The sequence below is a fragment of the Felis catus genome, chromosome D3, assembly GCF_018350175.1.
Source record: "Felis catus isolate Fca126 chromosome D3, F.catus_Fca126_mat1.0, whole genome shotgun sequence".
Lineage (NCBI taxonomy): Eukaryota > Metazoa > Chordata > Mammalia > Carnivora > Felidae > Felis > Felis catus.
In genome coordinates this window covers 28,823,900-28,838,540 of record NC_058379.1, presented here as the reverse complement: position 1 = coordinate 28,838,540, position 14,641 = coordinate 28,823,900, and the positions used below count along the sequence as shown (strand labels likewise).

Genomic DNA, 14,641 nt, shown 5'->3' with positions numbered 1-14,641 from the left:
TATGCACTCTCACTCTTTCTCTCAAAAATAAGTATTAAAAAAGAAAAGATAAAATGAGGAAGCAGGTTGAAAAAGCAACTAGATACTTTACTCAGACACAAGATACAATAAAAATGGGGCTCAGGAGCATGTCCCCAAAGCCTTGAATACAGAACCAGGATTGGGTACTCAAAGCCCTACTGCAGTCCCTGGCCCAGAGCTGGATGGCCAGAGTGGTCTGCTCCTGGCTAAGGCCACCCCACTGCCAAGTGAGTAGAGTGGAGGCTCTGGGGACCAGACTAGACCAGCCTGAGAAGGCCTGGGGTGCAGATCTGGCCACCTGACAGTAGACATGGGCACAGAAAGCAGTCACACGGCTGCCAAGAGGTTTTCTTGCAGGTTAAATACATCTCCAAATTTCTCGCAAAGCCAGGCCACCCAGGAACCACTAGGAGTGGAGCGCTGCACATCTGCTGCCAGTGTTCCTCCCTCAGTAGACCCTGGGGTCTGAAACTGCACCGCTCACGTTCCCCAGGGTGGGCTATTTTACTCCCATGGCTCCTAAGTCATAGGTGCTGACTGACCTTCCCCGGTGTGAGAATTCTCAGATTCTACTACTCCCTTCTGCTCCAAAGCACCCCACCTCTCCAGGACTGTTACAGAGAAAGGGCTGAAGAGCGTGTGATGTCCCTTGCATTCGCTCAGTCTTTATGATCTGTCCCGCTCAACATCAAAAATCTAAGTGTCAGGGCTGCACGTGAGGTTGGGTATTACCAGACCAAGGCAGTAACAGCTAATACCCTGGCATTTACGTGATGCCAGGCACAGCTCTAAACCTTTACATATATCAATGCTTTTAATTCTTCCAACCACCTACTGAGGCAGGTGTGTGGTGTCCGGTTTGCCAATGAGAAGATAGAAATGTGGGGAGAAAAGCTTTATACAGTTCAAACCCCAGCTTGACCTATGCAAGTCTAGCATGAAGGCCCAAACGACAAGGGTAAAAGATGTCTCCCCGACAGGGATGTGGAGGGAGCAGCAGGAGCAGGGACACACACAGGCTCCATATAAAATTCTAGATACCACACACTACACGCTATACACTACCTTTTGTATAAGACATGGGGAATCTGAATACATACGTATGCTTGTATCTGCAAAAAGAAATGTTAGAAGGATAAACCAAAATCGAAGATTAACAGTTACTCCCAGAGGTATCAGGGATTGGGCTGGAAATGAGACTTCACACCTTGTTATATGATTTCACATTGGAAGCATGTACATTTAAAAAAAAAAAATCAAACTGAAGATAATACTAAACCAAAAGAAAAAGTACAATTCCTAAAAATTCAAAATAAACTGAAACATATGAGTTAACTATCAAGATAGTGTCAAAATCATACAGTGAAAAGAACCCTTTGAGAGCTCATTTTAAAAAAGAAAGAGCAAACAAAACAAAAAACTGCATGTCCTTAGTGTAAGGGATACATTTTAAGGGCAAACAGAGCTGCAAAGAAATCTTAAACTTCATTCCACATTTTGTTATTATGTTACCAATATTAGTGGTAATATTAGTCTGTTTATTCCAAAGGTATTTTATTTTATCTTGAAGTTTTAAAACTTTTTTAGTAATCTCTACACCCCGAACATGGGGCTCGAACTCACAACCCCGAGATCAAGAGTTGCATGCTCCTCCGACTGAACCAGCCAGGCGCCACCAAAAGTATTTTAGAGTAAAGCAAGTAATTATGCTAATATTAGAAGCCAAGATATTCACATTAAGAGAAAAGATACATGTTTAAAACGAAAGTAAAACCCTGTAAGGTTAAACTGGAATGGGAAATATCAGTGTGAAATTACGGGGTTTTTGAGGTTGTCGCTGTTATCACAAAAATATATTACTTCTTAGCTCTCTTCGCAAATAGGTGCAGAAGCCATCAGCACCAGTGCCCACACGGCATGCTCTAAATACCATTTCAGCCTCAAAAAGGAACCAGGGCTCCATAGAGGAACAGCCCATTCCGGGACCAAGATGCAAGTAAGCTGCAAAAGATGAAAGAAGTCATGATAAGGGGCCCTAAGAGGGACAGGAGGGAGCTTGGGGGCTGCCCCTCCATGAGGAAGGGAACACAGAAGCATCAAAATGAACCAGTGCAATGGACTGAAATACACGAAATGCACAACCCCAAGCTCCTAATAGTCACAGGAAGAGAATCTACCCTCATTCTCATTCCCAAGCCCTATTGATCACCTCCCCCCTGGCAGGGTGGGGGGTGGGGGGGGTGGGGGGGAAACCAAGGGTAGCAAGTCCTTGGGTTACAAAGGGACAATGGACTAGAAAGCATCCCTGGGGGTTCAGAATTGGCTGTGTTTCAAGCAACCAAGGATCCCTGGTTGATGAAAGAAAACCCTTCTTTGCAGCAAAATTCCTTGTAATAAATGTGTAAGGAAAGCCAGAATTAAGGACAATTACCACTTTGCAATACCCAATTAAATGGTGGAACATGAGGTGATAAGTGGATAGGGAACTTTTAGGAGAAGAGTCAGGCTGTCACTCTCTGAACTCCTGACCAGCTGTCATCTCATGGGGAAATACAAATACATGGCACCAGCTCGGACATATTCTTGCTAATGAAATCACTGCACCCTGGGCTCTTTCCATCTAATACTCCATTTATAAGAAATATGGGGTAAAAAAGAGTGAGTCAGGCAAACACGCACGCCAATGACTCTGCCACTTAGGATTCACAAGGAAGTGAGGAACCTGGCAGAGAAAGCTCTGTATCATCTTGGAGAAGACACGTTATCATCAAAAATAGTATGTTGGTAGATGAATGTGAAAGATGTTTCTGGGGAGGGCTCAGAGGAAATGAGAAACAGAGAGTCCTTGTTAGCTAGTGACAGGAAGTTTAGCTGTATCCTGCTTGTGGGAAAGACAGAACTTGTAAGCAACAAGTTTGGATATTCGGCTGAGAAGACTTCCAAGCAAAATGTTGAAGGTCTGGCCTGCTTTTTTCTTGCTGCTCAGAGTAAAATGCGAGAAGAGACAGAAACTGAGGGAAGAACTATCAAGCAAAATGGAACCTGGACTTGGTGGTTTGGGAAACTCCCAGGCTACCCAAATTGCTAAAATGAGGAGATTCACTGTTAGGAAAGTGTGCTCTGGAGAAAAGGCCAAGGGTGTGGCTTGACACAAATTTTGCTAGTGCCAAGGAGACTGGGCACAGGATTCACGAATCCTCTCAATTATCTCACAGAAGCCAAGGCCAGGGAAGAAATCACACAGGAAAGACCGGTGGAGAAATCCCTGGTCTAATGGGGTGAATCCTGTCACACACACAGAAGACCCACGAAGGCATTTGAGTGTTACACCAGCAAAAACAGTGCCAGGTTGGCCTGAAAAGGAGAGAGACTAGAAGAAATCAAAGAAGGGTGTCAGACTCCCAAAATTCTACAGGCAGAAAACAGCCTGATAAAATCACTCAGCTGCAAACATGTGCTATTCCTTAAGAAAAGGAAAGATGACCACAAGGGCAGAGTTTTAGGCCAAGAGGCCAAAGCCAACAGCCCAGAGACTGGAGTCTCCAAAGTCTGGTAATTAGTTACAGCAGCTACAGGAAACTAATACACTCTTTCTATAGGCTCATCTGTGTTATAGCATGTTTCAGTTATTTCATTTTTTTATATGGCCAAATAATATTTCACTGTATGGAGATACTTTTTCTCTATCCATCCATCAACTGATAAACATTTGGATTATTTCTACTTTGGGCTATTATGAATAATGCTATGAATACTTATGTACAAGCTTTTGTCGACATTTGGTAACTGTTTAATTTTTTGAGGAATCATCACAGTTTTCCACAGTGACTGCATGCAAGCAGGAGGTCCCAATGTCTCCAGTCATCATGAGTGTGAAGTGGTATCTCACTGCGATTTTGGTTTCCATTTCCCTCTGACTAATGATGCTGAGGAGCTTTTCATGTACTTCTTGGCCATTTGTGTATCTTCTCTGGCGAAATGTCTATTCAAGTCCTTTACCTTTTTTTTTTCTTTGAATTAGGTTTTTTTTGTTAGAGTTGACGGAATTCTTTATATACTCTGGATACCAGTCCCTTATCAGATAAATGATTTGCAAATATTTTCCCCTATTCCATGTGTTGTCTTTTCACTCCCTTGATGGTGTCCTTTGATGAACAATAGTTTTAAATTTTTTTCTAATAGTTTTCATTTTGATGAGTCAAACTAACAGATTTTCTTTTGTTGCATGTGCTTTTGGTGTCACATGTCAGGAACTGTGGTCTAATCCAAGGTCACAAAGATTTATGCCTGAGTTTTCTTCTGTTTTATAGTTTTAGCTCTTATATTTAAGTCTTTCACACACACATTCTAATTTCTGTGTATGGTGTGAAGATGGGACCCAACCTCAATATTTCATATACAGTCATCTAGTTGTCCCAGCACCATTTGTTGAAAAGACTGTTTTTCCCCACTGAAATCTTTCAGTGCCCATGTCAAAAAAAAAAAAAAAAAAAAAAAAAAAAAAAAATTATTAAGAGTAAACACAAAGACTTACAGATTCTCAATTCTACCTCATTGATTTGTAAGTTTATCCTTATGCTAGTATGACATGGTCTTGATTACTATAGTTTTGTAGTACATTTTAAAATCTGGAAGTATTGGGGTGCCTGGGTGGCTCAGTTAGTTGAGTGTCTGACTCTTGGTTTTGGCTCTGGTCATTATCTCCCATTCCATGGGGTTGAGCCCCATGTCGGGCTCTGCACTGACAACAAACATGGAGTCCACTTGGGATTCTCTCTCCCTCTCTCTTCCCCCCCTCCCCTCCCTTGCTCGCATGTGCACACCCCCCCCCAAATAAATAAATAAACTTTAAAAATTAAATTAAATTAAATTAAGTTCAGAAGTATGAGTCTTCTGTGTTCTTTTCCAAAATTGTTTTGGGTATTCTGAATCCCTTGAGTTTCCACAGGATCAGTCTGTCCACTTCTACAATGTCTGTTTGAAAGTTTTCCTCAGATACTGAGAAGTGTATCAAATCCCAGAGCAGGTGCTCCAGAGCCAGTGTTCTTGGCAACAGGAAGCCTTTGATAAGTACTGCATTGTGAGTCATATATTTTAACATTTTATCTTTATACATTCTGAAATATTTTAGACGTACAAAAAGTGAAAAATTAAACAAATGCCAGTGGTCTCCTTACCTAACTTAAATTTAAAAATAAGACACAGGGGATACCTGGGTGGTTCAGTTGGTTAAGTGTCTAACTCCTGGTTTCATTCAGCTCAGGTCATGATCTTGCAGTTCCTGAAACTGAGCCCTGCTTGGGATTCTCTCTCTCCCTCTCATTCTGCCCCTCCCCTGCTACATACATACATACATACATACATACATACATACATACATACAGGGTGCCTGGGTGGCTTTGTTGGTTGAGCATCCGACTTCGGCTCAAGTCATGATCTCATGGTTCATGGTTTGTGAGTTTGAGCCCCGTGTTGGGCTCTCTATTGTCAGCATGGAGCCTGTTCCGGAGCCTCTGTACCAACCCCCTCTATGCCCCTCCCCTGCTCACATGTGTGCTCACTCGCTCTATTTCTCTCTCCCTCTCAAAAATAAACACTTTTAGGGTCGTGAGCTCAAGCCCCACGTTGGGTGTGGAGACTACTTTAAAAAATAAATACAGACAGACCAAAAAATAAAAATAAGACAGAAAAAAAGCAAGTAAGCAAATGAGCTAGCCCTCCATGCTACCACTGACTCACCCTACATCTCAGTTTCTTCACAGGTGAACTGGAGAAAAATGTCACACGGACTAGACCAAGAGAATACTTCTCTCAGTGCCTCAATACATGCTACTGTAAACATATCTGGTGAAAATCAAACAATCAAAATTGACAGTTAAGCTTCTGAATAAATATGTTTACTAAGGATGGTGCAGGAATCCTGACTATCATGCATTTAGACAGAATGGAGTAAAGGAGCACTGCCTACAGGACCTTCCTCATGAAACAGCTACACCCAGCTAGGCTTTCCTAGCAGATCTCAGTAGCTGTTAAGAAAATGCTTATCTTGGGGCACCTGGCTGGTTTAGTTGGTAGAGCATGCGACTCTTGATCCCAGGGTCATGAGTTCAGGCTCCACATTGGGTGTAGAGCCTGGGGGGGAAGGGAGGGGAAAAGGAGGGGAGGGAGGAGGGAAAGGAGGAAGCAAGAGGGGAAGGGAAGAAGGGTAGGAGGAAAAGGGGGAAAGAAGGAAGAAAATGCTAGTCTTTTCATGTGTTCACATTTTTCAATGTACACAATTGTGTTTTTCTTAGCTCTAAGATGCAGCGCTTCTAATGCCTGAATTCTTGGGCAGTCCAACAGGTGCCCATGGATAGCAGAAGGTATATTCAGATTCAGTCAAAGCCAGACTCTGGGCTTGTGAGGTCCCTCAAAAAGGCTAAAGGTAGGAAAGCATCTCCTTTTATCAGATGTACATAGGCATCCTCCTCTTCTCTTGCTGGGAGTGTGACTGGGCCTGACTCTATTTCCCAGGCTGTGCTCGTCCCTATTTATTCCAGCTGGTTGGCTGTTCAGCTCAGGCCCTCCTCTTTGATTACTCCTAAGGTAGCTTCCCACTTCTGATGCTCACAGCTTCCCTGGTCCCCGCATTTCACTTTGGCCTCCCGGTGGGAGTTTAGTTCTGTACTAGTCCTTTCTACACTGTAAACCAGAAACACGGACTACTTTTGCATAATACTATATTAAATCCAAGTGAGTAAATGAGTGTTTAACTTTTACATTAATTTAAAAACAACCAAGTAACAAGCAAGTGTTCAGAACTGCACCCAGCCGTAGTAAGCATCTCTACATGCTGCTGCTGTAGGTGTCGACACAGAGGTCCCCAGACCCCTGACTGTGCTCTCATCCAGTGGATGCCAATCTTCCCAAACCTTCAGAGGCTGATTCAAGTGTTTGGAGATGAAACTATCACAATAACCCACCATCCCCGGGTACAATTATTTTTGCTTCCATCAGCCTCCTTTAGGCAGAGAGTAGTCCCATCTGTAAGAATTAAAGGTGTTAAGGAATTAAAGTGGCTGTTTGGGTATCTTTCGCCTTGACGGATGGGAGGCAGTAAGAGAAGTGGCTAAGAGTGTGGTGACACCAGACCATCTGGCTCCATTCCTGGCTCTACCTCACCTAGATCTGTGACCTCCTAAATAAGTTAACTAGCATCTGTATGCCAGAGACTCCTTCTCTGAAATTGGGGACAGTGGTACTATATTTGCATCATAGTGCTGATGTGGGATCACATGAGCTCACAGGTGAATCTTGCAAGGGGACACCACTTTACAGGGAACAAATGGAGTCTGGCCATTAAACCTGGATCCAGCCAATGATAGAATGGGCAGGGCTTTAACTTGGGGTGCTAACATCCACACTAGAAGCACGAGCCCGTGCCAGGCAATTTGGTGAATTCTTTTTATTTTTTTAAGTATTTATTTATGTAAGTCATCTCTACACCCAACGTGGGGCTCAAACTCACAACCCGGAGATCAAGAGTCACATGCTCCTCCGACTGAGCCAGCCAAGGGTCCCTGGTAACTTCTTCTAAATGAGAGCACTCAAGATTTTCCTTGCCTTGAGAGATACACTAGGCAACCTGAGGTGCCCATTAGTGCCCCAGTTCCCTTCAGGGTGGACACCTCTGGACCGGCCAGCTTGTCAGGATTCCCAGGGAAGGGCAGTCCCTTCTCTCTGGCCTCTTCTACCTCCCAGCCCTTCCTAGAATCCAGAAACAGAGAAATTACTCTCCTTCATCCTTCTCTCTGCTCTGGGGTTCCACTTTTTCAATTCTTTCACAGTTGTTCTAATGGAATCTCAGGTCAGAGGTGCAGGTAACAAGAGTGCCCCGGCTGCCATCTGACCAGTCCTCACAGAAGGGCCTCACTGCACTGACTGGCGCCGGCTCTATGAGGAGCCTAAGCAGTAGTAAAAAGCTGGCCACTCGACAACAGTGCCTAAGGAGCAGGTCTGTCTCTGTAAAAAAGACAGGAAATTTCCAACACCTGTTAAAAAAACAAAAACAACAACAACAAAAAACCTCTTCCAAATAGCTGGGGCCTCCTCTTGGAGTTAGGGATTTAGGACGAGCTTGGTCAAAGGAAATGGACTGTTGTTGTTAAGATCCAGAGTGTGGGCTGCAGTGAGGCAGAGGCTAAGAAGGTGAGGGGGCTGTTGTGCTGCCAGGTACCCCCTTTGGGACGGAAAGCTTATTCCTCAGATGATCAGAGAATATCTGTGACAGCCAATCTCCAAGAGGGCCACCAACAATCCCTGGCTTCCCTGTACAAACAGGCCACTGCTCACTTCAAAAGACAGAGGCAATTCCCACTGCCCTGAATTGGCACTGGCCTCAGGATCTCCTGTATCTGAGTGAGGTTCTAGGACTTGTGAGGACTGGCAGCTTCTACTTCCTCCTCCTCAGAAGCTAGCTGCCACATAGTAAGGAAGTCCCGGCCATACTGCTGGAGACACCGTGTGGAGGCCATGTCAGGAAAACCAATGTGCAGATAATGTGAGTAAAGCCTTTATGGACCTTCCAGGTCAGCACAGCTGCCTGCTGAATACAGCTGTATGAGAGGTCACACAGGAGACCAGCAGAATGGTCAGCCAGACAATTCCAATTGCCCTGACTGCTGACCCACAGAATCAGGAGAAATAACTCACTGCTTAGATCATTAAGCTTTTGGGTAGTTCCTTATCAAACAATAGATAACAAACAATACTGAACCAACAAGTTCTGCATTTCAAAAGCTGAAATAGTTCAACAAGCCCTAATCAATATCTTTTAATGCTAAGAAAATACAAACAAGACCAGTAATAACACCCCATTCCCCCAAATATTTGCAAATTCTACATCTAATAAGAAACTTAGATCCAAAATACATAAAAACTCTAACAATCAATTAAAAAAAAAAACAGAAGTCAATTTTAAAATGGGCAAAGGATGGGGCACCTGGGTGGCTCAAACAGTTAAGCATCCGACTTTGACTCAGGTCATGATCTCACGGTTTGTGAATTCGAGCCCCACGTTGGGCTCTGTGCTGACAGCTTAGAGCCTGGAGCCTGCTTCGGATTCTGTGTCTCCTCTCTCTGCCCCTCCTGTGCTCATGCTCTCTCTCTCTCTCTCAATAATAAATAAATAAATGTTAAAAAAAATGTATAAAATAGGGGCGCCTGGGTGGCGCAGTCGGTTGAGCGTCCGACTTCAGCCAGGTCACGATCTCGCGGTCCGTGAGTTCGAGCCCCGCGTCGGGCTCTGGGCTGATGGCTCAGAGCCTGGAGCCTGTTTCCGATTCTGTGTCTCCCTCTCTCTCTGCCCCTCCCCCGTTCATGCTCTATCTCTCTCTGTCCCAAAAATAAATAAACGTTGAAAAAAAAAATTAAAAAAAATGTATAAAATAAATGTAAAAAAAATAAATAAATGTAAAAAAACATTAACATTTATTTATTTTTGAGACAGAGAGAGAGCATGAACAGGGAGGGTCAGAGAAAGAGGGAGACACAGAATCAGAAACAGGCTCCAGGCTCTGAGCTGTCAGCACAGAGCCCGATGCGGGGCTCGAACCCACAGACTGTGAGATCATGACCTGAGCCGAAGTCGGACGCTTAACCGACTGAGCCACCCAGGCGCCCCCAAAAAATTTTTTTTAAATTGGGGCGCCTGGGTGGCTCAGTCGGTTAAGCGTCCGACTTTGGCTCAGGTCATGATCTCACAGTTCATGAGTTCGAGCCCCCCATCAGGCTCTGCACTGACAGCTCAGAGCCTGGAGCCTGCTTCGGATTCTGTGTCTCCCTCTCTCTCTGCCCCTCCCCCACTCACGCTCTGTCTCTCTCTGCCTCTCAAAAATAAAGAAACATAATAAAAAAAATTTTTTTAATTAAAAAAATAAAATTAAATAAAATCAGCAAAGGATCTGTATAAACAATTTTCCTAAGAGTATATACAAACGGCCAACAAGCACATGAAAAGATGCTCAATATCATTAGTCACCAGGAAATGCAAATCAAAACCACAATTTTTGTGAGATACTGCTTCACACTCATTATGACAACTATAATAATAAAAAAAAAAGACAAACAATAACAAGTGTTGATAAGGAGTGGAGGTATTGGAATCTCATACCCTGTTGATGGGAACGCAAAATGACACAACTGCTTTCAAAAAGTCTGGCGGGGCGCCTTGCTGGCTCAGTAGGTGGAGCATGAAATTCCTGATCTCAGGGTTGTGGGCTTGAGCCCCACATTGGGTACAGAGATTACTTAAAAATAAATTTAAAAAAAATTTTTAATATTTATTTATTTTTGAGAGACAGAGACAGAGACAGAGAATGTGTGGGGAAGGGGCAGAGAGAGAGGGAGACCAGAATCCAAAGCAGGCTCCAGGCTTTGAACTGTCAGCACAGAGCCTGACATGGGGCCCAAACCCACGAACCATGAGATCATGACCTGAGCCGAAGTCAGACACCTAACAAACTGACTGAGACAACCAGGTGCCCCTAAAATAAAATCTTTATTTAAAAAAAACAAAAAACAAAAAACAAAAAACAAAACCCACAGCCTGGCAGTATTACCATATGATTCAGCAATTCTACTCCTCAGTATCTACCCAAGAGAAATGAAAATGGTATGTCAACAGGAAAGCTTCTACACAAATGTGTGTGTTTTTTTCTAAAGATTTTATTTATTTTTTATTTATTTAAAAACAATTTTCTAAATGTTTAGTTATTGAGAGAGAGAGAGAGAGAGAGAGAGAGAGAGAGAGAGAGAGATCGCACACGCGCATGCACGGGCAAACAGGCAGAGAGAGAGGGAGACACAGAATCTGAGGCAGGCTCCAGGCTCTGAGCTGTCAGCACAGAGCCTGATGTGAGGCTCGAACTCACGAAAGGTGCCAAAGTCAGATGCTTAACCAACTGAGCTACCCAGGTGTCCCAAGAAAATGTTTATTACGTATATCCAGAGTGCAGACCCCTTCACATCTCAGTGCTCAGCGCTCTTTCTTACACTTACATGTGGTCACAAACACATCATACAGGTGGTTTCTCTTCTGGAAATTGCTTTCTCCAGCCGATAATCTTGATCTTTCCATTTCGAAAAACGTTCACCTCATCTAAACACACAGACCATGTCCAAATTTCCTGAACTGACCTCTATATGTCTTAAAAGTTGGTTTATCCAAACCAGTATCCCACTGAGGGCCACAAACAGCATCTGCTTTTTTTTTTTTTTTTAACGTTTATTCATTTTTGAGAGACAATGAGAGACAGAGCATGAGCGGGGAAGCGGCAGAGAGAGGGAGACACAGAGTCTGAAATAGGCCCCAGGCTCTGAGCTGTCAGCACAGAGCCTGACATGGGGCTCGAACTCACAAATTGCGAGATCCTGACCTGAGCCAAAGTTGGACGCTCAACCAACTGAGCCACCCAGGCCCCCCTAACAGCATCTGCTTTTAATTCTTGACATGAAACGATGTTCTAGAACTCCCAATACCACACTCAGGAACAAAGTGCTCAACGCAGACCCAGTGCAGCTGAGGGTCTGCACAGTCAGGATTTGAGAGGGAGGCAGGGCAGGTGCAGTGGTGCAACAAAAGCCCTGGCTGGGCATCAGCCCCTTCTCGCATAAGCTGGGTAACACTAGACAAGCCGCTGGCTTCCTTGTTCCTGTTCTGCTTCATTTCTACAAAAACAGCTCTGCCCTGGGGAGAACACTCTATTGAAAGGAGGTAGTCACATGAAGCCCATGGCACCTGGCCCAGGACGAGAGCTCATACATTGGAAATCCTCCCCAACTACTCCACCTGTAACATTCCTCGGCCTGGATCCTAGCTCAAGGCCTCAACTTCCACAAGCATCACCTTTAGCACTAAACAAAAGATGACAAGAACTCTTCTGGTCCCACGTGCCCTGTGGAGCTTCGGTGAGCACCATGGGGAGCACTCTTACTCAGAGGAACAGCTAGACCCCATTGAACACCCTACAAGAGCTGGGCTCTGCCCACCATGAATGGATGGTGCTGGCAATGGGGTTGTAGTCACAGGCCAGGCCTACATCCTGCACGTCTCCCCCCACCCTCCCGCCCGTATACCATGGACACGTGGGAAGACTGACAGCATGCTGACGGTAAAGGTGACAGTGCCCATGGTCAATCAGTGAGCAGCCACCCCGCCCCCACTCCATAGGCAGATAGCTTCCAGATTCTGCCCTGCACCCTCCCCTTCCTAAGCCTCACTGCCAGAGAGGGTGACTGCACCCACCAAGGCCTTACCCGGGTCTTGGCCTTCAGGAACACATGGCTCTCCATATCCTTGCTGGATTTACTGTGGGCCACACCAGCTTTTCTCATGGCATCCTCACTGTAACACAGAAGAAGAAGAAGAGATATTGACATGTGCCTATAAGTCTGCTCCTGCAGGGTTCCAGGCCAGCAGGCCCTGCACAGCAACTGCCTCTGGATGGAAGAGGCACTGTCCCATGGCATACCAGCTTAGCTAAGGTCCAGGAGAGGCATCAAGGGAGGGACTCTCAGCACAGCTATAAAAGGCAAGCAAGCTGAGCAAGGGAGTAAGAGGGCAGAGCCATGAGAAGGAAAAAACAGTAAAGGCAGACACCACAAAGCAAAGCAGCTACCTCCAGCACAAAGAACCAGAGGATCTAGGCCCTAGGAGTCACTCACAACCCACACAAAATCAAGTGTATTCAGATGGCTGAGTAGCCAGCACCCTCGATTTCCTACCCTCTGAGTGGCCTGGGTCCCCACTCAACTCTGGCATTAAGAACCGTGGGGCCCTGGCTCCAGTCTCCTCCTCTGTAAAACAAAGGAGGCACACAAAGTCAACTCTTAGTCCCTCCCAAAGTACGTGGGACGTGCAGGTTCTCCAGGTTGGACAAAGGAAATAAACCCCACAAATGTGGCAAACACTTAAAAACACATTTGCCGGGGCGCCTGGGTGGCGCAGTCGGTTGAGCGTCCGACTTCAGCCAGGTCACGATCTCGCAGTCCGTGAGTTCGAGCCCCACGTCGGGCTCTGGGCTGATGGCTCAGAGCCTGGAGCCTGTTTCCAATTCTGTGTCTCCCTCTCTCTGCCCTCCCCCGTTCATGCTCTGTCTCTCTCTGTCCCAAAAATAAATTTTAAAAAGTTGGGAAAAAAAAAAAAAAAAAACACATTTGCCAAAACATGCCCAATCACAGACAGAATGCTATCATAGGTTAATGCTAATGCTCTGCTAGGATAGAGCCACGTACACCAGCTAAGCTTGAGCTCCCTGTGAATGGCAGCACACACCCTGCCGAACACACACAAAGCTAAGAAGAACATTTGTGTGTGTCAGAAAGGAAGGGGCATGTTAGGCTTGGGTCCCAGGGACTGGCCCATCTGCTCAGAGCCTGCCCTCTTTCCCAGCGTTGGGCATGCTGATAAACACATGAATGAGCACGTCAGGGATCTGCTGCCTCACCCCAGGAGAATTAAAAAAAGCCTGATCCAGAGGCACCTGAGTGGCTCAGTCGGTTAAGCGTCCAACTTCAGCCCAGGTCATAATCTCAAGGTTCATGAGTTTGAGCCCCGCATCGGGCTCTGCGCGGATAGCTCAGAGCCTGGAGCCTGCTTCAGATTCTGTGTCTCCCTCTCTCTTCCCCTCCCCCACTCACCCTCGTGCACTTTCCCTCTCTCTCTCAAAAATAAATGAAACATTAAAAAAATAATAAAAATAAAAATAAACATGCCCGGTCCAGTGGTGCTAGAAAGCCTACTGACTGCTCCACACAAACAAGCAAACCCCAGGGTACTGGAAGAGTATGCAAATGGGGCTGCAGGATCATGTTTGTGATCCTTAAATTCAGAAAGGAGGCTAGATTCTAAGACTTGGACAAATCTGTATTAATGTGTAAAAGAAGCATAAAATGACACTGACCCATTACACTGCTGGGTAACTCATTAAACACATGGGTTCAGAGTCCCTACCCCCATCTGCTTCCCCAACCTCCACCGAGGCAAAGAAGCAACAACATGTTCCTGTTAACAAGGCAGTCAGGATGGAGCAGACACACGCACGAGGGGCAATGTGATCAGGGCCACAAGAATGGAGTAAAAGGAACAATGCAGAAGGACAACACGAGATCAAACTCGTGGGGAAGTGAGGGTGGCAGGCTCAGAGGACTGAGCCAGCATGAGGCAGGCATCCATATGTGGAGATCAAGAGTCGTCACCCAGTTAGGCTCTAAGTCACTGAGCATTTCTGACAAGAGAACTGACTGAGCAAACCCGCTTTCAGAAGGACAACTCACCTGTGCCCCCAAGCCCCCAAGGCCATACCTGTTCCCTTCCCCACCTTCCAATAGCAGTGTGAGGCAAACCTTGCCATGGAGACTTGCCAGGGCTGAGGGCCACAGAACCGCAGGAGGTGAGGGGAGAGAAGTAGACACAGCAAGAGGGTACTTGCTGGTCAGTGGAACATGCTGGAGGCTGGCTGAGAAGAAGTGGAGAGGCCATGGATAGAAGGTGGAGCCAGAAACCAAGGTGTGAAGCACAAAAAGGCAGAGGAAGGGCTGAGGGCTCTGAGAGGGGGACTCGATTACGCAGATGGGCTCTGTG

The 14,641-nt window shown here is 45.6% G+C and overlaps 1 protein-coding gene across 4 annotated transcripts in view; it reads right to left on the bottom strand.

The window, feature by feature from the left end:
- The window catches only part of LOC101099909 (mediator of RNA polymerase II transcription subunit 15), a 69,940-nt gene that overhangs the window by 34,085 nt on the left and 21,214 nt on the right, over positions 1–14,641 (bottom strand). For 3 of the 4 annotated variants that reach the window (XM_045042178.1, XM_045042173.1, XM_045042174.1), the window contains exon 2: positions 12,316–12,403. The exons of the other annotated variant lie outside the window; for it this stretch is intronic. In XM_045042178.1, coding sequence (XP_044898113.1) covers positions 12,316–12,403 — 88 coding nt within the window. The remainder of the gene's footprint in view (positions 1–12,315; positions 12,404–14,641) is intronic. 4 annotated transcript variants of the gene reach the window in all.